General features: G+C 40.5%; 11 protein-coding genes across 13 annotated transcripts; 8 read left to right on the forward strand and 3 right to left on the reverse strand.

The window, feature by feature from the left end:
- Nucleotides 1–85: 85 nt before the first annotated feature.
- Nucleotides 86–1,635, reverse strand: LOC145710513 (NIF3-like protein 1). The gene is made up of 5 exons (XM_081788277.1): nt 1,464–1,635; nt 1,121–1,291; nt 700–1,076; nt 415–624; nt 86–296 (listed from the first exon to the last, which is right to left on the reverse strand). Exons 1-5 carry the CDS (start codon nt 1,633–1,635, stop codon nt 219–221), a joined length of 1,008 nt encoding a protein of 335 aa, XP_081644403.1. The 3' UTR covers nt 86–218.
- A 102-nt stretch (nt 1,636–1,737) lies between these two features.
- LOC145710516 (uncharacterized) lies at nt 1,738–2,334 on the reverse strand. Its single transcript, XM_081788279.1, has 4 exons — nt 2,247–2,334; nt 2,063–2,194; nt 1,922–2,020; nt 1,738–1,879 (listed from the first exon to the last, which is right to left on the reverse strand). Exons 1-4 carry the CDS (start codon nt 2,322–2,324, stop codon nt 1,817–1,819), a joined length of 372 nt encoding a protein of 123 aa, XP_081644405.1. The 5' UTR covers nt 2,325–2,334; the 3' UTR covers nt 1,738–1,816.
- A 3,184-nt stretch (nt 2,335–5,518) lies between these two features.
- Nucleotides 5,519–7,694, reverse strand: LOC145707183 (uncharacterized). Of its 2 annotated transcripts, none has more exons than XM_081784674.1 (7): nt 7,348–7,694; nt 7,267–7,302; nt 6,873–7,068; nt 6,728–6,821; nt 6,521–6,681; nt 6,227–6,473; nt 5,519–6,184 (listed from the first exon to the last, which is right to left on the reverse strand). In XM_081784674.1, exons 1-7 carry the CDS (start codon nt 7,625–7,627, stop codon nt 6,062–6,064), a joined length of 1,137 nt encoding a protein of 378 aa, XP_081640800.1. In that variant the 5' UTR covers nt 7,628–7,694; the 3' UTR covers nt 5,519–6,061. The 2 variants fall into 2 exon arrangements, with proteins under 2 accessions (XP_081640800.1, XP_081640799.1); XM_081784673.1 differs by having other exon boundaries at nt 5,617–6,184; nt 7,114–7,302; nt 7,348–7,689.
- Nucleotides 7,695–7,790: 96 nt separating this feature from the next.
- Nucleotides 7,791–9,264, forward strand: LOC145707608 (ciliogenesis and planar polarity effector 2-like). Its single transcript, XM_081785162.1, has 5 exons — nt 7,791–7,930; nt 8,083–8,199; nt 8,240–8,485; nt 8,746–8,882; nt 8,921–9,264. The coding sequence occupies exons 1-5, from the start codon at nt 7,876–7,878 to the stop codon at nt 9,122–9,124; spliced, it is 759 nt and encodes a 252-aa protein (XP_081641288.1). The 5' UTR covers nt 7,791–7,875; the 3' UTR covers nt 9,125–9,264.
- Nucleotides 9,265–10,098: 834 nt separating this feature from the next.
- LOC145709076 (uncharacterized) lies at nt 10,099–13,339 on the forward strand. The gene is made up of 8 exons (XM_081786759.1): nt 10,099–10,321; nt 10,365–10,451; nt 10,739–10,970; nt 11,036–11,134; nt 11,437–12,019; nt 12,137–12,260; nt 12,493–12,771; nt 12,839–13,339. The coding sequence occupies exons 1-8, from the start codon at nt 10,166–10,168 to the stop codon at nt 13,337–13,339; spliced, it is 2,061 nt and encodes a 686-aa protein (XP_081642885.1). The 5' UTR covers nt 10,099–10,165.
- Nucleotides 13,340–14,057: 718 nt separating this feature from the next.
- On the forward strand, nt 14,058–16,051 carry LOC145706733 (uncharacterized). The gene is made up of 7 exons (XM_081784166.1): nt 14,058–14,190; nt 14,237–14,313; nt 14,590–14,669; nt 15,037–15,126; nt 15,208–15,362; nt 15,623–15,644; nt 15,721–16,051. Exons 2-7 carry the CDS (start codon nt 14,283–14,285, stop codon nt 15,799–15,801), a joined length of 459 nt encoding a protein of 152 aa, XP_081640292.1. The 5' UTR covers nt 14,058–14,190; nt 14,237–14,282; the 3' UTR covers nt 15,802–16,051.
- Nucleotides 16,052–16,183: 132 nt separating this feature from the next.
- Nucleotides 16,184–17,776, forward strand: LOC145707590 (uncharacterized). The gene is made up of 7 exons (XM_081785140.1): nt 16,184–16,229; nt 16,334–16,464; nt 16,528–16,654; nt 16,695–16,772; nt 16,845–16,987; nt 17,043–17,408; nt 17,452–17,776. Exons 3-6 carry the CDS (start codon nt 16,609–16,611, stop codon nt 17,208–17,210), a joined length of 435 nt encoding a protein of 144 aa, XP_081641266.1. The 5' UTR covers nt 16,184–16,229; nt 16,334–16,464; nt 16,528–16,608; the 3' UTR covers nt 17,211–17,408; nt 17,452–17,776.
- LOC145709077 (O-phosphoseryl-tRNA(Sec) selenium transferase-like) lies at nt 17,488–19,682 on the forward strand. The gene is made up of 8 exons (XM_081786760.1): nt 17,488–17,512; nt 17,775–17,920; nt 17,996–18,059; nt 18,107–18,424; nt 18,466–18,623; nt 18,752–18,858; nt 18,952–19,167; nt 19,269–19,682. The coding sequence occupies exons 1-8, from the start codon at nt 17,488–17,490 to the stop codon at nt 19,456–19,458; spliced, it is 1,224 nt and encodes a 407-aa protein (XP_081642886.1). The 3' UTR covers nt 19,459–19,682.
- Nucleotides 19,683–19,707: 25 nt separating this feature from the next.
- LOC145707587 (uncharacterized) lies at nt 19,708–20,809 on the forward strand. Its single transcript, XM_081785137.1, has 6 exons — nt 19,708–19,802; nt 19,883–20,004; nt 20,050–20,214; nt 20,257–20,367; nt 20,410–20,542; nt 20,639–20,809. The coding sequence occupies exons 1-6, from the start codon at nt 19,757–19,759 to the stop codon at nt 20,731–20,733; spliced, it is 672 nt and encodes a 223-aa protein (XP_081641263.1). The 5' UTR covers nt 19,708–19,756; the 3' UTR covers nt 20,734–20,809.
- Nucleotides 20,810–20,930: 121 nt separating this feature from the next.
- LOC145707589 (cyanocobalamin reductase / alkylcobalamin dealkylase-like) lies at nt 20,931–22,230 on the forward strand. Of its 2 annotated transcripts, XM_081785139.1 has the most exons (8): nt 20,954–20,997; nt 21,041–21,209; nt 21,289–21,389; nt 21,562–21,580; nt 21,657–21,746; nt 21,786–21,857; nt 21,915–22,021; nt 22,066–22,230. In XM_081785139.1, the coding sequence occupies exons 2-8, from the start codon at nt 21,191–21,193 to the stop codon at nt 22,138–22,140; spliced, it is 483 nt and encodes a 160-aa protein (XP_081641265.1). In that variant the 5' UTR covers nt 20,954–20,997; nt 21,041–21,190; the 3' UTR covers nt 22,141–22,230. The 2 variants fall into 2 exon arrangements, with proteins under 2 accessions (XP_081641264.1, XP_081641265.1); XM_081785138.1 differs by having other exon boundaries at nt 20,931–21,209.
- A 1,318-nt stretch (nt 22,231–23,548) lies between these two features.
- LOC145707508 (uncharacterized) lies at nt 23,549–25,762 on the forward strand. The gene is made up of 8 exons (XM_081785044.1): nt 23,549–23,711; nt 23,784–23,887; nt 24,060–24,304; nt 24,348–24,547; nt 24,591–24,863; nt 24,935–25,022; nt 25,065–25,288; nt 25,505–25,762. Exons 1-8 carry the CDS (start codon nt 23,663–23,665, stop codon nt 25,756–25,758), a joined length of 1,437 nt encoding a protein of 478 aa, XP_081641170.1. The 5' UTR covers nt 23,549–23,662; the 3' UTR covers nt 25,759–25,762.
- The last annotated feature ends 17 nt before the right edge of the window (nt 25,763–25,779 follow it).

Below are 25,779 nucleotides of genomic sequence, written 5' to 3' on the forward strand. Positions count from 1 at the left end.
ATGCGCTCGGTGACGCGGCGCGCCTAGTTAGGCGACGTGGCTCAGCGCCAGGTTCTATTATAGCGCACGAAATATTGCAAAATGGAATTATTGAATTTGGGGACTCGCATTTTGTAGACAGAAGATCATTTAATGTGAACTTTGCTGAAGTAACTGGCAGGACAATAAATAGTTTACTCTAAATTAACTATTGAAGCAGCAGGCAACAGTTTTTCTTCTTAGACGACTTTGATAGGATCGCTGTCGAGTTCAGAAACAATGAATTGGATATCTCTCTTCTTCACCATATCATTTTCCTGAAATGCGTAGATTAGATTCTTATTATCCTTGAAAAACGAGCAATAAGATTTTACGAGTTTATTCACACTGATTAATCGTCTGTTTAGACAATGAGTGTTTTGTGCTTTTTCCTACCATTATTTTCGTCTTGAATGACTCCAGAAAGCCTCGCTCCGTGTTAGAATGCTCCGCGAGAATAACCGATGTATTATTCTCCTGCGCATCTAATGCTTCGTGGTGGCCCATTTCTCCAGTAACCCACAAGTCTACTTTGCCAGCATGGCTCAAGACAGAGGCGCCAGAACCAGCGCAGACCGCAATCGTACTCACTAACCCGTCAGGACCCTTAATTTTAAGATTAAGAAAAGACAGCTGTAACGAGAGCGATAGTCATATTTGATTAATATACGAACATTTTACCGTATCATTCGCTGTAACCAAACGCAAGTTCGGAAGCTTGAGATGTCTCTTGGTGAGATCAACCACCTCGGAAAGCTTCATCGGCTCCGTAAGAACACCTTTACGACCCATCCCTGTACCTTCAACAGGGATAGAACCCAAGCAAACAAGCTGGAAATTGTCGATCGAAGACAAGTACTTTTCGGAGAGTTTAGGAAGGTCGCGTTTAAATATCCGACCACTTAGCTCACCAGCGTCTGAGATTTTCGTCTTGTTGAAATTCTTTCGGAAAGCTTTTCTGTCGACAGAGTCTCTGGCTTGTCCTGAGATCTCGTACATTTCTCGAGTATCGAAAGTTGGAGATATCGGTACATGTTTCGAATGTCCGAGAATGCCCTCTAAAAATTTTATTATTCGGTGACCAAAAGAACTATGCAATAACCGATAAGCCAAGCGTTGACACCTTCTGCCCATGCATCGTGTGCAGTGTGTGGCGAATAAATAGCGATGTTGTTCTTCAGACATTCAGTCACAATTCTGTCTTTCCAATTGTCTTGTGAAATGCGCTTGAACTCACGAAAAAGCGGAGGATGATATGAAATGATTAAATTCGCTTTTCCAGGCTTTGAAAGTCAAACCTTTCTTATTTGATAATGTACTTTTCGTCAAAATGGACAATTAAAAGATGTAAGATTACTGATTCAATAAAGCTGATTATACAGTTGTACACTTATGATAAAAATTGATGATCGTACTACGATCATCGTAGAAAAATAAAAGCCTCCCTTTGAAGTCGACGGCCTCTTTCATAACCCGGGAAGTGAGATCGTTAGTCAACAGCACTCGCTCAACAAAACAATCCGCCGGTTCAAGAAGGAGTCCAACATTGTCCCACTTGGCAGCGTGCCTTGTAGGAGCTAGTTTCTCAAGAACATCACAGAAGGCACGCAGTTTCATTTTATTCTGAATTCAGTTCGACTGAAACTCAAGTTGTTTATTCGTGAGTGAGATTGTTGACAAGCAATTTTACATGTTTGGAAGCTGGATTGAGTGTCCATCCAAAGAAGACAGGCAGTTATTGGAATGCTTGTGAGATATGATTGAAATCGTGTGAAAGTTTCTCTTTCAGTTATCTTCTTTATTGAGCGTAAACGACGCCGGCCCACTTGTCCATCATAAGTGCAGTTTGGGCTCTAAGCTTCTGAAGACAAAGTTAACCTTAGTTAGAAAAATTGCAGCAAACCAGGGTTTCATCGTTGGCATCGTCAAGCTCTGAGACCTCTCTGACTTCGATTTGATTGTCGCTTCTCACAAAGCCTTCTGCGACAACGTAGTTTTCTTCCTAAAACTTGCGTTACAAGTTATAAAATTGATTGAAACGCACCATGAGAAATGCAAAGAACTCCTCGTCGTCGGCAGTGAGTACGACATCGCCGGAACCATCCCAGATGGTGATCGATGTCTCGCTATTTCGTGCTTTCATTTTGCCCATGATTGTCACAGCGCTGCCGTTATACTAGAAAATGTGAAATGATTTCATTCTGAAGTGATGATTAAATTAGACAAACGCTGGATAGGTTTCCGAGGCAGACGAATTTTCGGATTTCTTCTTTGTGATCAGCGACTTCGAACTCGACGTTTGACATTATCTGTCTAAAAACTCACAGCTTTAGTTTTATCCTCCACTTATACATGTAGATACGTTGTTGATCAATTATCAATGAGAGTTCGAATAAGGAATCGATCAATTTGTAAGCATCAAGCCGTAAGCTAGTTATAATTTATAGCTGTCAGATGAGCAACAAGAAAACAATCATGGTAGAAAACGACTGACAAGAGAGAAGAATGGCAATTGAAAGTCGATTTTTGGACTAGATTAATTCACGAATACGGATAAGAGGTAGATATCTGCGCTTTTGAATATATTCAATCGAAACATGCCAGAAGGGATCGCCTTCTTAATCAAAGGAAGCTGTCCTTGCATATTTATTTAATTTGGAGAAATATGTCTCTTAGGCGTACGAGCTCTCATGTGAAAAACACTCTCGAAAAAGAGGGAAGTCTCCAGTTTGCGAATATGCTCGTTGGACAGAACAGCCAAAAGAGAGGAATGAACCCCTGGGTAGAGTTGCTCAATTTTGAATTTAGAAGATTTCATTCGGAAGTGTGAGCGAACTCGAATCAAGATTTTCTTCCCGACCCTATGCCTTGCGTACGCTATGTGCGCCAGTTTGGCTTTTTTGGGCATAAAAATCACGGATCAAGTCCACTTCAGATACCAACAAGAAGCAAAGGATCAAAAAATTACACTAAGCTCATTATTAAACCTTGAATGATCACGGATAAGTCTTCAAAGAGTACAGAGAAACCTATAACATGTATTTACGGAAGTCGCAAAAGAACAGTAGCACGGACCTAAACCTCAATCAGAAAACTCCCACGCTAAGCGACACTCTTTCGAAGTACAATTTAAAAGAGTTGCTCGCCGAGTCGATACGGGAGGAAGGTTGCAAAGAAGATATTATTCAGTGAGGAGTACTCGACAAGGACTAAGATAAGTCTGACGCTTCATACTCAACGCATGTCTAACTCTCAATTAGACTTTTTAACTTCTTGCATATACCAACTGCCACACTTAATTGATCAACCATATTTCTTTGTATAAATGATTGTGAGAACTACGGCAAGCATCTACTACAGTGGGCCACAAACGCCACTGTATGTAGTTTTTCCAACGATGGAATAAAAAAAAACAGTTCATAAAAGTGAACAAAATAGTGACTCTCTTCAAAAATAATCGGTTTTGCATCCTGTAACCCACAAAAACTCCATTATCAAGAGGAATGTGTGCGCAATACCGCATTTTCTATTGCCAATGCCGTATTGACAATACGATATCGCCAAAGACCCATTAACAGGGGTAAATCTGAGTGCTTAAGACCCCTGATTAAAGATCTAAGATAGAACGAGCTTCCGTAATGTCACATTATTAATGTGCAATGTTTAAATATTTTAAGTAATAGTTCTATAAAATCTTTTAAAAGGCGGACGCAAATTCAGAAAAAAAGAGTCTTTTTCGTCCGGGACTCCCGGATCCACCTTTAATACCGAAATGAATCTACCGTGCTTAATTTGCTCATGAGCTTCTTTTATCAAACTGTCAATAAGTTGGAGAGTCTGAATGGCAGCTTCTGACACTCTGGGGAAGTAATGATGTGACAGCTCAAGATTGTCCTTGCTCCAATTAAATGAGTTTAGCCGTCTACTACTCGAGGAATCAAGAAATTCTTCTGCAAAAGTGAAGATCTACCCTTCTTATAAGTTTGGTCTTCTTATCTAGGATACATCTACTTATAATATCACTCTTATATAGCCAGGAAGATCCCTGCAAGTACTGACAGGTTCGGAGTTATTGAAACGTCAAGTTGGGGAAATCGAAGGTAGTGGATTGTTGAGATAACAAGATGAGTTGTGGTCTATTGAGGTCAAGTTAATTCGATTAATAATACAAGATCAAAATAAAATGAGTCGGGACTGGGCGAGGACTTCGCGTTTGTTAGGCGCGCGAGGGTTTAACTTGATATCGTTAGTTTAAATAATTTACCACGATTAAAGTAAAAGCGGGACTGCAATACTCTACCCGCCTTAAACGCTAGTAACCAGCAAAATGATCATCGAAATGATTTATTCGATCTTAACCTTCCAATTTTCGTTTCCGGTAAGAAAAATAAATATCAGAAGAAATAAGAGACTATTTTAAAAATAAACTCAGGCCATGTGTGCGGGGATGTTTCTGGTTCCAGACTCCGTTTTCTTGGGGATTAGAGACGGAGATTACAACTTTTACGACTACAACAACGAATACATACCTCTAGGTCTTGGCTGATTATATAACAAAAGACTAAATGAAACATAACTTGAGCAAACGAGTGATTTAGCATCTCAATCCAGAATAAAATATTCAGCTAAGAAAATGGAGTATCATCATGATTTACATGATTCCAGCATTGAGACCCGAGCAACGAGCATTAACAAACGCGTGCATGAGAAAAATAAGTGAACGTCAATTTTGTACTATCCAGTCCTTCCTGAAATGAATAATAAATATTGAACAGTATTTTACAATCGAAGTCTATATCACTCCAAAATGTGGTAAAGACAAAGTGTTACTACCGAGTGTTCTTGTTGCTGGATTAGCTTTTTTAGAAAGACATTCAACACAAAAAAACGGGGAATTATATATTCTTTTGATGAAACGAATGCTGAACGTAAGAGTCTAGCAAAGTAAATTTGAATTGAATAAGCGAGAGAGAAAAATAATGAGATTTTCAGTTCTCATTAGCATAAATGTACTTCAAATCGAGTCAATTAGTAATTTCAACTGTGTTAGGAGCGATTCTCAATTGTTGATTTTATGAAACGAGCTCTAGAAAATGATTTAAGTGAGTTTGAGTATCGCGGGAAACTGATTTTGCGAAAGAGAATGCGAGGAGGGACGTCGAAATTCGATGGCGCGTTCTTATCGCGAATATGAAATGTATCAAGAGCGAATAAATCGATATTTCTTGGATGGAATATTTACTCGCAACAGATTGCACGGTCAACTGCAACGAGCAATGTTCCGATGTCGAGCCTACGTCTCTTGTCATCAGTTCAACTACAGCCAGTGAGAAGACATCTACAGAGAGCTCGAATTTTCAAGAAAGCGACTTTTATGATTTTTTCCGGGAAATGTAAATCAACTGTCCAATATTTCTAACTTTATTTTTAGCGAAACAATAGAAACGCATGAAAAAATAAGGAAATATCTCAACAAAGAAAACGTCATTAATAAAAACTCTATCCGTAAATAAATCAGCCAAATCTGTAAAATGATGCGAAATGTTATTATTTTCTTGTTCCAGTGGTCCAGTCCTTACGCAGAAATTTTGAATTCACGCATGAAGAACAACATCTTTTTGCAGTGGAAAAGTTTATTTTTTTCAGTGGTTAAATGAGTTATTTTGTTTCATTCAAAAAAGTGGTTTTCGTACATTTCAGGAGAAAAATACAGCTTATTATAATTTCAGTCTTACGACTAATACTTGATCATCTGCCAGAGTCGTTCTTCGAGAGTCTGAGGGACCCAATCATTGGGTCCCAATTCTCTTTCTCTTGTTCGACCTCTGCGTCGATGTTCTCTACTTTCCAGTCGCAATCGTTCCTCGTCGTTTGGAGCGACTGCGTTCGGCTCTTCATTTCGCGCTGAACCGCGCTTTTGCTCAGTTGATCCGCGATTTTCTTTGCGGCGTTATTCTATTCTCCCTCGCGGAGAGTTCTCATTTGATCATTCTATTGAACGAGTTTTTGTCAATTTAATCAAAAATAATTATGTTCGTGTTTTTCAGACTTTGGTGGAAATGTATTCCGCAGTATCAAGGCAGTTTTCGTGGATTCGATTTGCTCTTTCCAGGGATTCTTCGACTACGGCTTTTATTTCTTGCGGGGAGAGCGATTTGTCTTTATCCTTAAAGCGTCGTTAGTATTTTATTTTTCTCAAAATTCAAACCCTTAAAATAGCGTCCAAAGACGTCGCATTAATATCTGGGTGTTCGAGACTTTCGTTCAAGGACATAACACTCTTCTTTAGTTGAAAGTACTTTTCTAAAAACTGATCTCGGTTTGATCCTTCATCTAGCAGGACTTCTATTTTAGCATATTCCTCTTCTATCATTGGAATCAGGGCGTTGATCTTTTCCTTCGTTGCGAGCAACTTATCCATTGTCGCATTCGTTTCTTCAAAACAAGCTTGATCCCTTATAAGTTATAACAAGTCACTTTCAGAAGCATCCGCATTATATACCGTCTATAAATTTGTTCGCCTTGAAGTTGGAGGTCAGCAAGACGCTGTCTTAGAGTATTCTCCCGGACAAACTCTTGTTCTATGTAGTTCATCACTCGCAGCTTCATATCTATCACGCGTTCTGTGATCGCTTTATGATAGACCATGTTGTACACTGGTTTCTGAAGATAGAGACTGTTAGATAGATCCCAATAGCCGCCAGCTTACCGAATGATGCTCGATATTTAGATGATGAAGAGTCTTGCAATATAATTTGAAGTTTTGGTTCCTTAATCGTTCCAAAACGTACTGTCTTTGTTTGCTAAAATTGATATGAGCCCCAGTCTCTTGGAGTGAATTCGGAAAGGCTTACTAGAGAAGAACCGTGTGTCGGAAAATGCCCCGCGAAGGCATGTGTCTTCTGTAGAACAACTCGTCTTGGTGGAAACGAATGTCAATCGTCAATGCAGCGACCCGCACAGCGTCGTTGAAAATGTCCCCTTCGTGCTGCATAAGTGGCATTGCCATAATCTTCAGAAGCGTCTTTTTCGTGTTCTTTTGGTAGCCCACTATTGAGAATAGATCAATTTGCGCCATATCAAAAACCTGTTTACCTGAACATAGTTTTTTCACAGACTTGGCTTGGAATTTTTCTTCTTTCGTGAAGAATGTGTTTTCTTGGAGCCACTTTTCTAGCATTTCGCGATACCACGGGCAGATCGTTTCCGATTCGTGCGCCCAGCGCTCCTGGTTGTCCACAATTCTACCCGGCAAAGGCTTCCAATTAGGCAAAACGGGAACAGCTAAACAATAAGATTTGGGTTTCTGTTCGGACTTTGTTTGAGTACCGTTGTATCTCCAGACGCCTTCTTCATCGTCGAATTTGGGCCAAAGTGAGTTTTTTGAGGCTCTTTTCTGCTCCACTCGCGCTTCAAAAAGGGCGTTTTCGTCGCCTTGGCGAATAAAATCTTCTTGTTCTGGAGTCGTGTTGCGAACATTTCGTTCCTCAGCGTATTTTTCACGATCTTCATGTTGAATCTGCGCCTGATAAACGTACTGCCAAGGCTGGAATCGCTTCGTACGAGTTACAGTCATAATAAGCTGCCGTTTCGATAACGAGCCCAACATTCTATACTTTTTTTTATATAATTCACAGTTTCTTAAGTTTTCAGAAATTGATAACTGATCACTCGGATTCCTCTTCGATCATCGTTTGCGATAAAATGATAAAAAGTCTTTCTTCGTGAGTCAGTGATTTTGCGCTGTCATTCTTCGTAGTAAAGGAGCGGCCAATCAGGTTGACTTCCCATTCGCGCCACCCTGGCCACGTCAACGCTTGCTAGAATTTTTATTTTTTTCGTCCACGAAACTATAGAATGGCACTGCAAAGAGACTGGCACTCCAAACCCGAAGCGAAGATTTTTTTCAATGGTAGGTCAAAGATTTTAATTCATCAAATATCGTCTAATAACTCTTTGAAAGTGAGACTGTTAACAATTAATAGGCATTCGAACTGCAAAGCAAATTAAAAAATATTCAATACCAGAATAACCTTCAAAGTGTCAGAAGTTAAAAATTATAAGCGCTTCATGCGGGACCATTGCGAAGATCCTTTGGGCTCCTTGATCGCCCGATACTTCCCAAATCGCCTTCAGGAAAACAAGTTTCCATTCAGACTTATAAAATCTGGGTCACATCAGGTACGAGCATAAATTAATGGCGAGTTTCACAGATCTTCAGGGCCGATGGCGACAGGGAAGTCTTCGATGATTCTGAAACTGGCAGGACAGTTTATTCACCACGAGAAAGTTTATCCGACGCCCGGAGTGGAAGTGACGGTAGTCTACTGGCCGATGAAGAATGTGATGAGCGAAGACGTTTTGCTGTTTAGAATTGAGTTCTGGGAAGCTGGTTCCATCGCCGTCGCAAGATATGGATACATAGAAGAAATGATTCACGACGAAACATCCCCAGCGGACGCAATAAGTGAGCTTTTCATCTTTATTAAGAACATTCTATATGTATCAAATAGCTCCTGGTCATGTCTGGTTGCCTTTTTTGCCCCGTAATCGAAAATTTATTCAATTTTTTTCTTACTCGATCTTGTATCATTAGCTGCCAGTTATTTCGATAGATTATTATCCTTATATAGAATTTCCATGAATTGATTACCATGAAGAATCTCCCTTGACCGATTCGGTTAGGATAAACTCATTGAAGACACTTCAAAAGATAACAACATTTAGTCCTTACCTACTCATGCGTGGATAGATCTTCCTTTGACGAGCTGCCTGAGATACTCGAAATGATCAAAATGAAGATTAACTCGGAGCCCCTTTTGATTTGTATGGCCACACACGCGGATCGCTACTTGTCAGCAGAGGTACTACCTGTTCACTTGACCGTTTTTAATCTTGAAAGGTGCCGGAATCCGACGCGCGTAAATTCACTTCTTCTCGGGAACTGACCCTAATGCGTTCGAAAAACGTGAACGTTGGTGAGCGGCCAGACGAAACGATCGACGCTTGGTCGTCCATACAAGAAGTTGGGCCAATCATGAGTGCTCTCTGCGATTTACTTTACAAAAGAGATCTGCTCAAAGCTCAGGACGGGCTTAGTGTTTAAGCATTAACGATTCAAGGGTATTTACTGTCTATTTATTACTGCCACGATGTTTATAATTAATGACATTCGTTTATTAACGCACATATTTTCTTTCTGTTCTGACTAAGCTTCTTTTTTATACAATTTCTTTATTTTTCTAACAGTGACTGAAACGATGACTTGTTTAGATGGCAGGAAATCGCCTCTCTGGTGGGAGCACAAACAGCGGAGCGTTGACCGCTCCGATCGACAAACTGACTGGGATTTTCTGGGCTCTCGTCAATTTCGGTAAGACGCTCTCACTTGCCAAGTTATTTTCACCACTTCAGTTGTGATATTCTTCTCGACAATGTTGAACATGGACCCGCCTCGAAATGAATCGCAGAACAGATCTTGGGGCCGACGAGATGGTGATGACCGTCCCGGAGGAGGACGCCGAATGGGCGGCATCGACAGTTTTAGGTAACGTTCTAGAGCTTGAATCAAAACTAAAACTGTTTCAGACAAAGAGCAAGCGCGCCTAACATGGGCGTTGGAGGCGGATGAGGTCGGTAAATGGTAGGGTAGCGCCCTGCCATATCTCTCCCGATCGAAAGCTCAACGCACGAGAACTTTTCTCGGCGCACATGATGACGTTTTCTCACAAAACCTTCTTTGAAGGCGTGACTAAACCGAGAGTTGAGCTAGAGAGGGGGAACACCGTTTCATTTCGTCTGTAGACCCGTGTTCTGTTTATTCTTCAGAAAGCAAGCAAAACTCTGTTTCTCTCGAATCCAGTTGGAATTCAAACTGTACCCCAACTTAGTCTCATACAACTGCAATATTAATTTATCGAATAAAGAAAGATAGCGCTTTAGTAAATCCTCTTACGTGGGTGTTTGTTCTTTGACGCGTTTCTCGTCTCCACTGAATCAGTGTTCCTCGCGCTGATAAATAAAAGACTGAGAGTTAAATCGTCTTTTCAAAAAGCCCGCTCCTGCGGTGTCAGTGCAGGAAAGAAGTCTTTGATGCGCGAATGCATGATCCTTTGTTAAGAGATTGTCGAAATCGGAAGCTCAGAGAATGAATAATGGTGGGTCTTATGATATCCGTCAGGATCCATACTACTACAGCCAGAATAGAGCAGAAGAGCATCAATTCTTGAATAGGCAAAACCCGCAATACTACTCTCAAAGACACGAACCAGCTCATTTCCATCGAAACGAACCTCGATTTCAAGTAAATAGGACATAAATGACCATTTATAGAATATTTTTCTAAGTCCTCTCGCCCGGCAGCTCACCAACAGCGAATTCGTCCTCCGCCCGTACCTCGTCACACAAAACCTGCCTCTAAATACAGGAAAAGGCTTAAGTCGTTTGTCTGAGATTTTCCTGTCTTTGGCATAGCCAAGATCATCTGCTTATAAATGGCCTTGAATACGCCAAAGAATAGGAAATCACAGAAGTATCCTGTTCTCCTGAGACTCTCTTCCTTTGTGTCTAACTTGCAGTGCTGATATTGCTCTTTATGTATTATTAGGCACTGAACTGATGATTCAACTTGACATAAAAGATGATTGGGTGCTTTTTAGTTTTATTCAAAGAGTGAACCGCATATCAAGTACTAGATAATAAGCCTAAAGCAAGTTACTACCCGCAGAATGCACCTCTTTACGAGCGACAAATTGAAAGCTCGCCGCCAAGGTCCAACGGAATGGATACAATCGTACCACCACCTCCTCCTCCACCATCTTTTAACCGCTCTCCTCATCGAATGCACCCTCACCAATCAGTCTATGAGGAGAATTACGATGACGGGAGTTACCTCGAGCCCCGAGCAGCAATGCACAACTTCGAAAGCTCCTCTCAGCCGCCAGCTTCTAACTCAGTTTGGATTCAAAGTCAATTTTGCTACACAATCGGCTAACGATTGCATTTAAAATCCTCCTTACAGACTATTATTTTCCTCCTCCACCAGAAACTATGGTTACATCTCACAGTCTCGACGCGCTACCACCGTCCGAAGCGCGTTCAGAAATCATCATTCCAGGTAAAATTTCTGAATAAATAACAATTTTTCTCGACTTTTGATAGAAGAAGAAATTCGCATTACATAGACTTCGACAATTCATTAATTCAGATTTCTATCTCATCAATATCGTCGATGGTAATTTTTTTGCCTTTTGAATTTTTTAACATACCCATTAAAACATTGATTATAGTAGCTCCCGCAATTTTGGAAAATACAAATGTTCTTTTATAAGGAATTCAGGCGCTATGATTCTTTATTAAATTTCTGGAAATTAAAACATTCTGTCGCCCTAAATTTAGACATTTATTTATTTTTTGTAGACCGACGGGGCGTCGGAACACTTGCCCAGCAGTTCGAAAAATCCGCTCGTATAGCGCTTGTGTCCAACTCACCACCAAAACCACCGCCGAAGCCGCTGTACGCTCGGGACGATCATCGCGAGCGCCTTCGACAAATTGACAACGAAATACTCTCCTCGCAGGGGCAACAGTACGATTACGACTATTCGGGTGTGGACCGCATGCGCTACGCTAAACGGAGCGTCTCTTCCGACGGCCTTCTCGAATGCTATCACGAGCAAAAGCAACCGCAGCAAATACATCACCAGCAGCGACACGCTCAATCAGGAATTTACGTAAAAGACGATGGCCACGTACCAATCCACTATCAAACACCAACGCACCACGAAAGTTTGCACCAAGACGAACCTATTTATGATCTACCGCCTCCAGTTGCTCCAGAAGTTCCTCAACACAGAAGACCAGCGTCATCAGCTCCTCACCCGCCTGCCGCAGAAAAAGCTGCGACCCGGGCAAACTCCGCGACACAAACTAATGAATCGAAGCAGATTCAAACAGACTCTTATGATGACTATCAATCACAAGAGACATTAAGTTTTGGTTCGTTTATATTTCTAAAAGATTCTTCTGTCTACATATGGCTAGTCACCTGCCGTATGATATGCGACATAGAGTTTTGAGATAGTTTTGAAGTAAATAAACCAGTCTCCAGCATTTCCAGAGTAAAAACGAAGCCTCCTGTCGCCGCCAAGCCAAAGAAAATTCCACCGCGGCCGAAACAGTATCTCGGAGTAGACAGGAGTGATTCTGGTGGAAATTGGTCTGCTGCTGGCTCAGACTTTCAGGCAAAGGGTTAGATCTTTCAATATCTTGACTCAGGATTCTTGGGTATCATTCCACTAAAAACGAGCTTATTTTAAATTCAGTACGAAGAAATTCGATCTATATTATTTTTTTTGCTGGCAGACTAGCAATCATTACCAAAAAAGACAGTCCACGTGAAAAATGTGCACACGGGGCCCATAATTTATTGGTATTTATTATTATGATAATTCCAAAATTTCAACCCGAAATAAGTACACTACACCGACTCAATCATCCATCGCTGTGAACCAATCACAGCACTTTAATCATGATTACGAAAATCAAACAAATTCGATTGCGCGCCCGGTAAACGATTCTCCTAAAGTGTTGCATGATTCAACTCACGCCAAGAACACTAAGTCACATCCGACTGAATCGTCCTTGAACACTGCTGTTCCTCAGCATGGAAAAGAATCCTCAAGTTTGACGACCCAGGATGGTGGTGGAAGACTGTTCAAATTTGTCGTCTCTGGTCCAAAACATCAAAAACAGGTAATTTCTAATCGATTTTCTCTCTTGATTTCTTTCGCTTATGCATTCGAGTTCAAATATTTTCTAGGGCGAACATGCCCGATTCAGTGCCCCATTCGTGAAGAGTACAAGTAATGGTATTCGCGTCTCACCGCAGGTACCCGTGCAGCCTGTTCCTAATCCTCGTCGCTCGACAGGCGGCAATATGGGCACGACTGGCTCAACAGGATCCAGCGAAGCCAACAAAATGATTTACTCAGAAAATAAACCGACGAAGCCACAGCCTCGAGTCAGACGAAAGTCAGCAGGAGATTTAATCGAGGCCGCTCCAAGACCTAGCAGCAATACGAAAGGTGCAGTCACTAAGACTTGGAATCCGCCGAAACCAGACCCGAAAAAAGCTCCTCTGATCACTTCGAAGTTTAATCCATCCGACATCAAAAGATATTCTCCGACTCCGATCGCAGAAACGGAACCCGTTCATTCTTCTCCCAAAGGCAAAACCTATCAGCAGCAGCTCGACGAATTCAGGGAACACTCACCAAGATCTTCAGGAAAGATTTTCGATGTTGCAATAGATGTTAATTAATTTAATTGAAATTCACCGTCGAATCATGGTCATTTTTCGAGCGGAACCCGTTCGTCATAAACTCGCCTAGTCTAGAAGCGATGATTGTAAGACACTGATTTATTTATGTTAATCGGACCTTGGTAACCATCGGCAAATCATCGAACAATCCTTGAAAGGCAAAACGAAAAAGACCGTTCATCATCAACAGAATCCGACTAAGCAGGAGAAGGCAACGAAGTATGAATCTGAACCAGACACTCGAGCTCGTCGAATGCGCGATAAGGAACAGGATAAAAATATCTCTTTCTAAGCTAATTATTTGAATTTGTATATTGTTTTATCTGATAATATATCTGAAAATATATATCTGACAAATATATATTTCTACTACTAGAATTATTTGAATCCGTGAGAAAGGCAAAGCGTCAACGCAGTGCCGAGCGTTTGATTTTAGAAGAAAAGTCTTCAAGAGGACGATCGAAGTCAAGAGCAAGATCTGAATCTCGCGGTCGCTCCAAATCGCGCGGTCGTTCCAGATCGAGTTCACCTGGCAAATCAAGGGGTCGTTCAAAGTCGCGACGACGATCGAGATCGAGTTCAAGAGGACGGTCCAAATCGAGAGGCAGATCAAAATCCAGGCGGAGGAGGTCTACGTCTTCGGACTCCAGCGCTTCTTCGTCTACGAGTTCTTCTTCCTCAGACTGCTATCGCAAACATAAGAAGTCTAAATCGCGAAAACATCGCAGTCTCTCTTCCGAGAGATCGAAGAAAAAGAAGCGTTCCAAAAGCGCAAAACGCCGAAATCGATCTGTAGACTCGTCTCGTAGATCTTATAGCCCTGGAAGATCAAGACATTCGAAGCATTATCGGTATATATTAAATACAGCCAGTACTTCGTTATAACGCGAATTCAAGGTCGGATAGAAAGTCGAAGTATGAACCGTCGATTGCGTCGAGTTATATGCCGGGTTACAGCCAGTCTCATTACAAAGGTAGAGTCGCTCAGGAATATCTTTATCGGAGAGAAATGGCAAGCCAATCACACTCCGATACAAACTCCGTCATCCAGTCCCAAAGAGTTCGATTCATGGACCTTCAAGGTATCCACTTTTCGGTGTGACTGTTCATCTTCGTGTGTGTCTTTTTATGCTCATCTTGCAGATATTTTCGAAATTTCTGTAGGAAGGTGTTGTACCGGTGTGATTGGTTTATGCCATTTGAACTCACTTCTTTCCGAAAATGGAAACGTGTGACCATTTGCTCTTCAGAAGCACTACGGAGTGGAATGGCTGTTCAAATGGTGAAAACTAAACCTCGAGGTTGGGTTGGTGACGCGCGTCGACGGCATCACAGGAAACACGTGACATGGAAAATAGAAGTCGTGAGATATCAAAAATTAAGAACATAATCTCCAATTTTTCTCTCGAAATTCTCCAGAGAAAGTTATTGTAAAAGCGAATTCAGTCGCCTTCTATCGAAGATTAATCAATTCAAATTAATTCCCTTTGTTCTTTTTTACATAACGAAAAATTATGCCACTTAAAGAAATTTGTGACACATACATCTCCCGTGTCGAATTCTTGAATAATTAAATGCGAAAAAGACAATCTTATACTTGGAATATGTTTTGTCACTGATGGACTGAATTAAAGTTATAAGCATGAGAAAAAAATACTCACAGAAATATTCTCGCTAACCTGTTTGTCACCTGTAACCACAGTCCAACTACGGACGAGCATGGTCCCGCGTCCGCGTACGGGTCTACCAGTGACTGGGTGCAAGATCAAACTCGCTACCGTGTAAATGTAATCGCTCATGTACTAGCATATCTAATATGCCATATTTTCTTCTCTCAGCAATGGCTGCTAATCTAACACTTAATCTAGAATCCTCACGGCGGAAAGGGTGGACGCCCAATTCAACATCAGCCCATCGGTCGGTCACATGGGCCGCACCCGGGCTTCATGGGGCCGGGACCACGAGGACCATACCCGCCGAGGCCAATGGGGCCTCCGCACGGACCAAATCCTTACCCACCAAAGTAAGTCGCCTAGAGTCAGCTTTATCTCATTTTTTCCTTGAAGAAATTTGAATACTTCATGTAAAAGACCGGTCACGTTAGATCTTGTGGAGGTCTGACGCTTGACATCGGTAAGAACTAAACTGTAGACGAATACTCTCGTGGTGGTTATTTTAATTTAACGGTGATCAACGTGTTTGTGCCTAGGTGCTATTTTGATTACCTCTTAAATCTAAAACTCCTATATTCTTGAGTATCCAAAAATTAAAGGTTTTTTTTAGCCCAGCGTACGCACCCCAAAATGTAAGTCTTGCCTTTATTCTATCAACCAACTTAAAAATATACTCGTTATATTTCTTCGATTTCAATATTTTTCTAGCCCGCGATGATGGGGCCACGAATAAATCGAAAAAGCGAATTAGCTGCGTATTATAAACCTCAACGACATCCTTATAGATAGTTCTAAATTGCTCAAAACGCAATCTGCCAAAAGAAAAACTATCAACTACTCCTTTCCATTCGTTCTATCCTTTTAACTTATGAACAACTTATGGCTCATTCTTTCTAGAATATTCATTCAATTTTTCTGTAAATTGCCGATTTCGAATCTTATCTATTCAATCAAGCTCAATACTTTTCTTTATTTTCCATTCTGTCTACCAACATTCCATTTCAACCTCTGTTCAGCAAATAAACCTTAAACTGTCCGAGATACAGTCCTAATAACTCCTTCTTCTCATTCTTCGAGTAACAGTGCTAGAAGAATAGAAATGTATTTTCCCTTCCTAGTTTCATAACGAATGATCGTATTCCAAAGCATTCTGATCTTGAACCTTCAGATGACTGAACAGTACGTCTGTCCTGAGAGTGGAGAATCTTTCTGTCAGGGTAAGATAAAAGATCATCCGCTTGGAGAATATTTCATTTGTCTTTGGCTTTAAAATTTCTAATTGGCGGTTCTACCCGGATTCTTCGTTTTCACGTGAATATAGGCGCCGAGGCACGTCTATATCTGACAAAAATAAACGGAAATGAGGTCATTTGCAAGGAGAGGTTCTCAAAGAAATATCGGGTTGCCGAGTTGGACAAGCACATCCGCCAGACCAATGTAAAAAATGAAGTCAGGGAATCGGCTTTTGAGAGAATTGAAGCAGGCTATTTGTCGTTGAGTGTAAAAGCCAAATCAAGAGCATTGAAAAAATGCGCCCAAAAGAATATCCCTGCCCCTCGTCTCCTCCATTTCGATCTTGAGAGTTGTTGCGTTTTCATGAGCAAAGTCAAAGGCATCGCCGTTAAAAATTTCATTGACAAAGGTTCGATTATTGCGAATGTTCCGAAATCTCCATTGATTAGTATACGATGCTGACGGAAATGTTGGAGCTCAAATTGGCGCTTTGGTTGCTGCCATTCATTTAGCAGGCTTTGTTCACGGGAAAGGCTGCCACCAGCAATCTCATTTTTACTTTAAATTTTAGCGTCTAAAAGCAGGTCAAGCCAGTCAAAGTGACCTTACAACTTCTAATTTCATAATTAACCCGGAAGCAGAGGCTGGTTCGAATTCAAGAGTGTCAGTTATTGATTTCGGATTGTCGAGCACAACTTCGACTGAAGAAAACCGAGCAGTAGACTTGCACGTTTTGGAAAAGGTCAGTTATTAGGGCGCCTAGTTTTGGGAAAGAGGCAAGCTGTATCAATATTTAGGCAATGGAAAGTGCTCATCCTAAGCGAGATGGACTGACGACAGGATTTTTAACAGGATACCGGGAGAAAATTCGAGAAGGAAAAAATGGCGTAGAGTTGGAACGAAAGATTTTTCAAAGACTAGAAGTGGTGCGAGCGAGAGGAAGAAAGAGATCGATGGTTGGCTAGTAACACGTGTCTGTTTTTACTGAAGGATACTCCCTTGAGAATAAATAGAAGAAGTTCTATAACTAAACTTTTCACGTGGTGTATATTTTAGATATTATCGAAAAATGAGTCTCGTTAAAACCGGGGCAGAAAGTCGTATAATACCGGAAGCCCATTCATCTGTTGCGGATTCGCATATTATTAGCTATAGAAAAATAGGTATAACATGTAGTGAAGCTTGATAGATATATTTCGTATTTAGTTACGCATCTGATCGAAAATAAACAGCTACCGGATAATGGATTACCGGAGGCCCAAATCAGGCATTTAATCTCTGAACTCGCGCTTTCTGACAGGAATAAAGGGTCAGAAGATTTGAAGTAGATTGCTTATTTGGAAATATAATTTTCTTGCTGGTCTTTAGCTTTTGACCTTTTTGAAGTAATAACTTCTCGGGCAAAGTAGGAGCTGGTGAACGAGAAGGAAGAGTTTTTAGCCGTATGGTATCAGGAATGGTATAAACAAACAGATGGAACGATCGCTAAACGAGTGTTTCTCGGAATCGACAGCTGTATCTATCCTAAGAACGACATTTCAACTTGACACATGGAATCGGGCGCAGTGGTAATATCCGGGATCCTCAGCCAAAAGCAGCGGGAAGCTCCATAATTTGCCAGGTGACAGACGAACTCGCGCTAGACGCTACTAGAGCAGTTGGAATCAAGGAAAAGGTCTAAGAAGACTTAACAATATCAAAAATTCATGTAAGTTGCTATGTCGAAGATACATTCTCAGACTTTGCGAAGGGATTAAAATCTGGTCTTGTGCTTCCGATGGCTACAGGGATGGCTCTTAGAGAGTGCTTCATTGGTAATTAAAAGACTGAACATAGAAATTTCGATTGAGAATTTATTTAGCTCTTTTACATTCTCGTCCGACAGCGAAGCATGTGATTTGGCCGAGAATAGATCAGAAATCCTGTTTGAAATCAATGTTGTCGTTGAATTTAATTGTCCATCCCATCGAACCCCTCATGGTTAACTATCAGTTGGAAACAAATTTGAAAGCAATCGAAGAGAAGATCGAATCTCTTGGGGCCGAAAACATTTTATGCATCCATTCTACCATCTCCTGCTTTGCGCCAAGACGTCCTGACAAAATTCCTAGTATTGGGAAATTAGCAAAAAAATTTGAAATTCCACATATAGTTAACGGTGCTTACTTTCTAACGGAACGTACGGAAATCTGCTACAGCTGGCGAATATATTTTTTCCAGGCAAGCTTGAGACTTCCGCAAAGATAAAAAAAGCGAGGCATTTGGTTCATGAGTGCGCAACATCCCAAAATAAGGCAAGGATCGACGCGGTCGTATGCTCCACGGATAAAAATTTCCTCACTCCAGTTGGTGGATCAATCATTCTTTCCCCTCACAAGGTATTTCCCATTCGGAGGCAAGTTTACCGAGCCTTCTCTAAATTATTCCATGGCTACGAGACACAGATATTGTAGTCCATTCGAATTTTCTAGCATTATATTATATAAAATAATATAAAATAATTGAGGACGAAGATGCTATCACCAAGAGGGTTGCCAAGAATTATCCAGGCAGAGCATGCATGAGTCCGATATTAGACCTATTTATAACACTTCTCGAGATGGGGAGATCTGGGCAAGGTTGAAACTCAAAAAATTAATCCTGCATTCTTCCTGTTGCAAATTTTAATGCACTTGGATTATTTTTCAATATTTTCAACCCATGTAGATACCAACGACTTATCAAGGAACAAGAAGAGAACTTCTCCTATCTTGTTTCAGAATTGAAAAGTTTTGGCGAAGAAAGAAGCATGGAAATTCTCGGATACAACGGAGTGTCAGTTGCGCTCTCATTAAAACGGTTCATTCGTGATGAAGATGCCGGAAACAGGCAATTGATTGATTTGGGGTCTAGACTGTTTAGACGGAACATATCCGGTCCCAGGTGAGCTCATATTTTCACATCCGTTTGACCGCAGGTTATCTGTGGGCAAGCGTGTCTAGACTTCAATTTAGGATTTTATAAAACTTATCGAGCCTTTGTAGAGTTGTTCCTTGTGATGGAATCAATAAGAGTATAAATGGTTTGACGTTCAAGAATTATGGAAGCTCTCATGACGCATTTCCGCATCCCTATTTAGCTCTCGCATCTGCCATTGGAATGGAAAGAAGAGAGATTGATATTCTTCGAAAAAAACTAGCTGATGTTATTGACACTGCGATTAAGAATCAATAAAAATTAATAATCAAAAATACTTATTTCGAGTCTTATTATTTATCAGGGATAAATTATCACGAATTAGAGGGGCTTATTGAGTTAAAACTGTGTTAGGCTTTTCGAAAAAAAATTAGAAGTGTCTAATTTAGCTATTGCCTTTTGTGACATAATTAGTGACATATTTAATTTTTGGCCACGTTTTGGAATTCAAATCGTTGACATCTCATTTCCATAATTATATAAAAGCGAAGCTCCTAATCATCCCACGGATATCTTATAATTTCCTCCAGTTTTCTGAGATTAAAAAGGCAAAACAATGAAGGTCACAGTTGCTATCCTTTCCTTGGCTCTGGCTCAAGAAGGTAATCCTCCTAAACAAACGAGAGATTACTTGTTGCACAAAAGAGATAAGAGTTGCATCCAAATTAATTTGTAAATTCAGTTGACGAGGCACAAGTTCTTCTCAGTCCCCGACAACTTTCTCTTGGACCAGGCCTTGGTGGTCGTAGATACGACCAGTTTGAGTCTATGGCGAAGCTCTTCGACCCTGACTTTGACAAAAAGGTACCGAATGCATTTTTATTCAGTCGTAGCATTTTTATTTTCAAGAGCATCACGGATTATGGATGCAATTGTCCTGAACTCGGAGATCGTCCTCTATCTGATCCTGGCAAAGGACAGCCTGTCGATGAGCTGGACACTGTGTGCCAGAAATTCAAGCAGTGCGCGAAATGTGCAAAAGAAGAGTTCGGTGAAAGTTGCATTTCCGAAATGGTGAGTTCAGTCTCCTTCATTAGTCGTCACTTGTTGATTAAGATCCGATATGGACTTCGAGGAAGGAAATGTACCGACGCCGCTGGAACCTGTGCCAGAGCTCTTTGTGAATGCGATCTTTCCTTTGCAGAAGCTCTCTCTTTTGTTGACAAGGTCGGTTGATCTTTTATTGGCGCTTTTGGAGTCGCTTTTTAGGAAACAAACCAAGATCAATATGGCTTCGTTTCTGACTTCAACAGCGACGAGCAGTGCGTTAGACAAGCTTCCGGAGGAGGAGAAAAGGCGTGTTGCTGGAACGGTGAATCTGCCTTCAAGCTTTACAACATTGGTTCGTAACAAATTCGACACATGGGACTGATCATTTCTGATCAAAAATTATTACGGGGCCTGTTGTAATCTTCCTCGCGAAAAATTATTCTTTCAGACTCGAAGCAGTGCTGTCCTAATGGAATCCCGAAGCCATTCGGACGTTCCTGCGATGATCCAGATGCGGGCAATGGTGGCACAATGCCTTACTAATTTTCTACAACCTTTTTCACCTTTTCTTTCTTCTTTCATACCCTTTACAGACATGAATAAATTGATTTATATCTTACGTTTGAATTCTTAGAATGGAAGAATTCTTTGAATCAAAAGGCCTCAGGAAAGTTTCTTGCAATTAACAACGAGCAAAGGTTGTGAAGTTTGATTTATTCTTTGCAAACTTAAAAAGACTGTACACTTTTGATACGCAGAATTATGATGATCTTGTGGAAGATCGATTCAAGATGAGTTCAATTTCAAGTTTTACCCGATAATTGTTTCAAATACTGAACTTTTTTGATAGCTGAATCGAGGGCATACACTGGGATATTTGGTTATCTCAAAGCCAGACTATTTCGAGAAGTCCATTCTCCCAAAGATATTAAATTCGGAAGAAGCTATTGCAAATCCGATTGACGTTGTGACGAAGGAAATCCTTCGCGAGTCTCCACTAATGGTCTCTGAAATCGCTCAAGAAAATGTTTAATTATCCTTTATCTACATTATACAGTATTAGTTATACTATCTGAGCTCAGAAAATTAATCCGATAAAAGATGTTATTCATGATTACACGATGCTTCCTAATCGCCAACCTAAAATTCTTATGCAAACTGTAATGCACATTAGCGGATGTGCATATCTTTACCAAAAGGTAAGTGAATTTATAGCAATGATCCACAATAGAATCTGAATTCCCACAGTCTATGTTGGATATCATATGATATTTCAAAAACTGACAAATTTAGTCAACGAGAATGTAACTCAGATTCACTTTCTGACATAATTCGAGACAACTCCTCCATGTTTGTAACATCTTCCTCTAGTCAGATGTGGCGGATATCCAAGGAAGCGTTGAGAATATCAAATATACAGGAATATAAAGATGGATGCTTTTTTGAATATATCTTCAATAATTCGAAAGCGCTCAACGAACGGCTCCCTGATAATTTGAAAAACGAACGACTTCTTGGGGTATGCCTTCATAAAAACTTTGGTGGATACTTTTCCGGTAAATTACTTGCTTTTAAATCATCTTTTTATTCTCAAGCTCGAACCGTTGTGCTGACTGATACTCAAATAGACGAAAATGAATGGCGGATTATTGAACCTGTGTCTTTATGAAAGGCGTTGAATTGGCTAATGTATTGTAAAAAAGTATTGTATAAAAAATTCAAAGTAAAAAATCAAGAGGAAATCATTGACCTTTTGGTGGAAATGAACACAAATTGGGCGGAAGGAAAATGGAGAGACTTTGGAGAACCCTCAATTAAATATTCAGAAACTGTTAAAAACATGCCAGCTAATCCGTATAATTAAAGTATATTTAGGCGAAACGATACTTCGATGCGGCACCAAAAGATAGACAGAAGGTTATTGAAGAATTACGAAAGAATTCCCGATAAGCATATGAAGAATATTCTGTTATCCTTTTTGAATTGCATTTCTTATTTATTATTTGTGCTAGTTGTGAAATATGAGTCCATTCATGTGTATTTCAACAGTAAATCATGCTCCTCAAACGAACCAGAGGAGCGCTTTCATGGAGAAGAAAATGTCAATTTTATGCATTAAATATGAAGCATCAGTCATAATTAAAATTGAGTGACAGTATGTTTTTATATACCCGTGTCAATCGGGGACGCTATATTAATCTCCGTCAGGGCAGGCTTTTCCTTGATGAAGATATCTAGTCGTTATTTCTTTGATTGAAATAATCTTGAAAACTTGAAACACATTTTTTACCACGGGAGGGCGATGTACTCACGGCGCCCTCTAATAAATGTCCATGCTGCGGAATTACTATTTCATACTATACCTTCATTGAAAGCACTGACCAAGAGCATATAAACAAGGCTTGTCTCATTGATGCCATTCAGCATTTGTGTAGCCAGCGGAAAAAATCAAACGATGGCAAGACTTTCTGTCGCCTTGATGCTAGCACCATTGGCCTTCGCGTCCTTTTCATGCACAAAGAAAATGTGCCACATGTGCCAGCAGCATGTGACCAAAGATAGACTATATATTCCTGCTTGCGCGAAATTGTACCAAAAAGGCTGCTGCGAAATTTATGTAAAAGGAAAACATGGTCTGACTGAGTCTACAAACCTTGTTATGCCTAGCATAAATAAAGAAACCATCGTTCCAGAACGATCCAGTTTCTCATGGAAAGTCCTTTCCCTTTTCACGATTGCATTCGTCGCCATTGTGGCCGGCATAATCCAACTCGAATCCTTCATCAAGAAAATTGTCAAGAAAGAAAACAATACAATTCCAGCTCTGCAAAAATACGAAAATAGACAATTTAACGCTGCTCTAAGCACTGTCAGTCCGAAATAAAAAGTCTAAATTGAACAACCGCTGAACCTTTTTTTCACAAACAAGATTTTTCCCGGCTGAATCCATTAGCAGATATTATCATTTTCAATATTGTATGGCCGTGATTGTGGCAAATTGCATCTACGATGAAGCAGTGTTCTACGCCAAAATGACAGTCTATCAATATATTATTCAAGTAAACGGATTTACACATAGTGTCACGTGAATCCACGTTTTAGCAGAATAAGTTGTCATTAACAAACCTGCAGATGAAGAAAAAGTATTCAAAATCTAAATGACGGTCGTTTCAACTAACTTTTTCTTAGAACATATAGATACAATATGGCGAAACAAATTGTTCTGATAGATCTCCATACAGATATGTATAACGGTTTATGAATAATAAACGCACATCAGCTGCCCCTGGTGGCGGTGCGGCGGGCGACTTGCCGTGAGCGTGTGAACCGCTTCACACCGAAAAACGGTCACGGTCCCTGTTTTTTATCTCGCCAATGTGGCAAAATAGAAGGGATTTCGACTCATCATTCTTCTTCAAATGTCCGAGAATTAGAGAAAAGTGAAGACGGAATCAGAGAATTTAAAGCGATTATGAAATATGAGTTGGCCGTCACTTGGCAGGTGCCATCAACAAGACCAAAGGAAGAGTTTAAAAGAATATTCTAAATACCATATAATTGTGTAAATGGTACTATCTTTTGAATTCATGAACAGCCACTAATAGCAGTAGAGCTAGCTATTTATTTTTTCGTTTTCTGCACCGGCATAATCTTGAATATTTCTGTGTTGCGAGTCATAAACAGGCTCAGGACAAGGGTAAGTTATATTATCATTCTTACTTAGATAATTATTCATTTTGGATCCTACTTAGAAGGCGCCTCATTTCCTTTCCAACTTTGAGCGATCAACCTAGCTACAGTAGGATCTAAGTTGGACGGTTTAACCTCAGAAATAGACACGAACAGATCAATAAAAGTATATTCATTAGTCTGTCTCTTCCGTATTTATTCGTCATCTGGCCATCGCTGATCTGCTGCAGTGTGTGTTCGGGCTTTTTCCGATTATATTGGGAGATTTATTGCGCATAGTGGGCCCGGGCAGCTGGATTATACCCAGAGCCGCTTGTCTAATCGTGGCCTTTCTCTCGCAAACATCGAAATCTACCTCATTTTTCGTCACTTCCGTCATCTCACTCGACAGAATGATCATCATCAGAAGGCCTTTCGGGAAACGGTAGTCTTCTATTGACAATATTCGTGATTTTAACACGATTAAGATGCAAGCGATCGAATGCGTTCATGGCTACTCTATTCCTCATGTTCGCAGCTCAAATCGTCATGGTTCCTCCTCTGTTCGGGATTTCTGGTTTCAGGGAGAGTTTCTACGTTAACACCTGCACAATGGATTACTGCAACAAAGGGGCCGAAACGATCTACTTGAAAACAGCAATTTTATTTACTTACTTTGCCAGCTTTGGTAAGGAACGAGACTGAGAACTAGAAATTTTACTATTTTGTAGGAACCTCTTTATTTTGCTACTACAAAGTTTATCAAGTGACAATTCGCCAAAGTAAGAAGAAACGAGCTTTAAACAGTTCATCCCTTCGCCTCCATGAAGATGAACTCACTTCAACACCAACACCAGAACTTGGTATAAATGCACACTCAAATGGGATCGGCTCTCAAAGAAATGTTAAATCGTCTACGCAAGGAACTGTGAGACGCACACCTAGGGAGAGAAAAAGGGCCAACAAAAATAGCCTGAATATGAAAGGAGGGAGAGGAGGTTCAGGCATGGTTCAAATTCTCTCTCAAAAAAGGCTAATTTCTTGCCATAAACGAGCGAAAAATGAACCTGGTAAGGTTCTTCAGCCCCGTCGCGTTCAGCGTCTATGAGGTCACTTGCGAGCTTGAGTTCCCTATGGACTGGACAAACTTTAGACATTCGAAGGTATTTGATACCAGTGTCACATTAACTGTAACAGATTATTAGAACAAGAAAAACAATTATGATCACAATCATGACTGCGATGCTTCCTCTACCCTTGAACATTTGGGGATTCTTCGCTTCATTTTTTCCAGCTTGTGGTGAAATGACGCATCCGCCATTACTTCTTCTTGCGAATTTTGTGGTCATATTCAACCCATTGGTGTATGGATTTCTTAATCACGCGCTACGTAAAAAGCTTCTCCAATTATGGGTCTTTAGATGCTTCGGTATGTAAAATATAATATTGTGTCTGGCGGGTGATAGACTCGTGGTCTTTCCATGTGTTCCCCGAAATTCACGCATGAATTCAATTTGCCATCTTTTCAAGGTCGGCTACTAAAAGGATATGACGTTCGGAAACATTTGTCTTTCATGTAGACGTCTATCTCAGTTCTTAGCTTTGGATCGATTAACAATGACTATCTCTAACAACGATATTTTAGTGAGCAATCAAGTAGGAACAGTAGTGGAAAGCACAGTCGTCAGAACACCTGTTCGATCGCGTCACAAATCGGAATGCGATGCATCAAAAGAGGTGCCAGCTCCACCACATCGAGGGTTATCACGACGGAGAACATCTTCTGATAGCGGCGCACTTCTTTCCAAATCGAACTTAGAAACGACAGGCAGTGTAGACGATGATATCGATGTATTTAGTCCAGACAACTGTAAAAACTGTAATGATGCTATTTATTAATAAAGATTTGTAAAGAGATAC

Source organism: Oikopleura dioica, chromosome XSR, assembly GCF_907165135.1.
Source record: "Oikopleura dioica chromosome XSR, OKI2018_I68_1.0, whole genome shotgun sequence".
Classification (NCBI taxonomy): Eukaryota; Metazoa; Chordata; class Appendicularia; order Copelata; family Oikopleuridae; genus Oikopleura; species Oikopleura dioica.

Coding starts and splice junctions, on each gene's coding strand:
- LOC145710513 (XM_081788277.1), bottom strand. CDS start 1,635: ATGAAACTGCGTGCCTTCTGTGATGTTCTTGAGAAACTAGCTCCTACA. Junction 1,077..1,120: donor TGTCAACGCTTGGCTTATCG/GTTATTGCATAG, acceptor TAAAATTTTTAG/AGGGCATTCTCGGACATTCG. Junction 297..414: donor CATTCAAGACGAAAATAATG/GTAGGAAAAAGC, acceptor TACGCATTTCAG/GAAAATGATATGGTGAAGAA.
- LOC145710516 (XM_081788279.1), bottom strand. CDS start 2,324: ATGTCAAACGTCGAGTTCGAAGTCGCTGATCACAAAGAAGAAATCCGA. Junction 2,195..2,246: donor GCCTCGGAAACCTATCCAGC/GTTTGTCTAATT, acceptor CACATTTTCTAG/TATAACGGCAGCGCTGTGAC. Junction 2,021..2,062: donor AGTTCTTTGCATTTCTCATG/GTGCGTTTCAAT, acceptor CGCAAGTTTTAG/GAAGAAAACTACGTTGTCGC.
- LOC145707183 (XM_081784673.1), bottom strand. CDS start 7,627: ATGTTGGGCTCGTTATCGAAACGGCAGCTTATTATGACTGTAACTCGT. Junction 7,303..7,347: donor AGGCGTCTGGAGATACAACG/GTACTCAAACAA, acceptor CTTATTGTTTAG/CTGTTCCCGTTTTGCCTAAT. Junction 6,474..6,520: donor GGCGAACAAATTTATAGACG/GTATATAATGCG, acceptor ATAACTTATAAG/GGATCAAGCTTGTTTTGAAG.
- LOC145707608 (XM_081785162.1), top strand. CDS start 7,876: ATGGCACTGCAAAGAGACTGGCACTCCAAACCCGAAGCGAAGATTTTT. Junction 7,931..8,082: donor AGCGAAGATTTTTTTCAATG/GTAGGTCAAAGA, acceptor AAAAATTATAAG/CGCTTCATGCGGGACCATTG. Junction 8,486..8,745: donor ATCCCCAGCGGACGCAATAA/GTGAGCTTTTCA, acceptor AACAACATTTAG/TCCTTACCTACTCATGCGTG.
- LOC145709076 (XM_081786759.1), top strand. CDS start 10,166: ATGAATAATGGTGGGTCTTATGATATCCGTCAGGATCCATACTACTAC. Junction 10,322..10,364: donor GAAACGAACCTCGATTTCAA/GTAAATAGGACA, acceptor TATTTTTCTAAG/TCCTCTCGCCCGGCAGCTCA. Junction 10,452..10,738: donor CCTCTAAATACAGGAAAAGG/CTTAAGTCGTTT, acceptor GCAAGTTACTAC/CCGCAGAATGCACCTCTTTA.
- LOC145706733 (XM_081784166.1), top strand. CDS start 14,283: ATGCCGGGTTACAGCCAGTCTCATTACAAAG. Junction 15,127..15,207: donor AAACTCGCTACCGTGTAAAT/GTAATCGCTCAT, acceptor CACTTAATCTAG/AATCCTCACGGCGGAAAGGG. Junction 15,645..15,720: donor CAGCGTACGCACCCCAAAAT/GTAAGTCTTGCC, acceptor ATATTTTTCTAG/CCCGCGATGATGGGGCCACG.
- LOC145707590 (XM_081785140.1), top strand. CDS start 16,609: ATGAGCAAAGTCAAAGGCATCGCCGTTAAAAATTTCATTGACAAAG. Junction 16,773..16,844: donor TTTAGCAGGCTTTGTTCACG/GGAAAGGCTGCC, acceptor AAGCCAGTCAAA/GTGACCTTACAACTTCTAAT. Junction 16,988..17,042: donor ACTTGCACGTTTTGGAAAAG/GTCAGTTATTAG, acceptor ATCAATATTTAG/GCAATGGAAAGTGCTCATCC.
- LOC145709077 (XM_081786760.1), top strand. CDS start 17,488: ATGGATTACCGGAGGCCCAAATCAG. Junction 18,060..18,106: donor TCTTAGAGAGTGCTTCATTG/GTAATTAAAAGA, acceptor GAATTTATTTAG/CTCTTTTACATTCTCGTCCG. Junction 18,859..18,951: donor CTCGAGATGGGGAGATCTGG/GCAAGGTTGAAA, acceptor CAACCCATGTAG/ATACCAACGACTTATCAAGG.
- LOC145707587 (XM_081785137.1), top strand. CDS start 19,757: ATGAAGGTCACAGTTGCTATCCTTTCCTTGGCTCTGGCTCAAGAAG. Junction 20,005..20,049: donor ACCCTGACTTTGACAAAAAG/GTACCGAATGCA, acceptor TTTATTTTCAAG/AGCATCACGGATTATGGATG. Junction 20,368..20,409: donor CTCTCTCTTTTGTTGACAAG/GTCGGTTGATCT, acceptor GTCGCTTTTTAG/GAAACAAACCAAGATCAATA.
- LOC145707589 (XM_081785138.1), top strand. Junction 21,747..21,785: donor CTTTGGTGGATACTTTTCCG/GTAAATTACTTG, acceptor TTTATTCTCAAG/CTCGAACCGTTGTGCTGACT. Junction 21,858..21,914: donor TATTGAACCTGTGTCTTTAT/GAAAGGCGTTGA, acceptor AAAAATTCAAAG/TAAAAAATCAAGAGGAAATC.
- LOC145707508 (XM_081785044.1), top strand. CDS start 23,663: ATGAAATATGAGTTGGCCGTCACTTGGCAGGTGCCATCAACAAGACCA. Junction 23,712..23,783: donor GGTGCCATCAACAAGACCAA/AGGAAGAGTTTA, acceptor GAATTCATGAAC/AGCCACTAATAGCAGTAGAG. Junction 25,289..25,504: donor ATGGGTCTTTAGATGCTTCG/GTATGTAAAATA, acceptor ACGATATTTTAG/TGAGCAATCAAGTAGGAACA.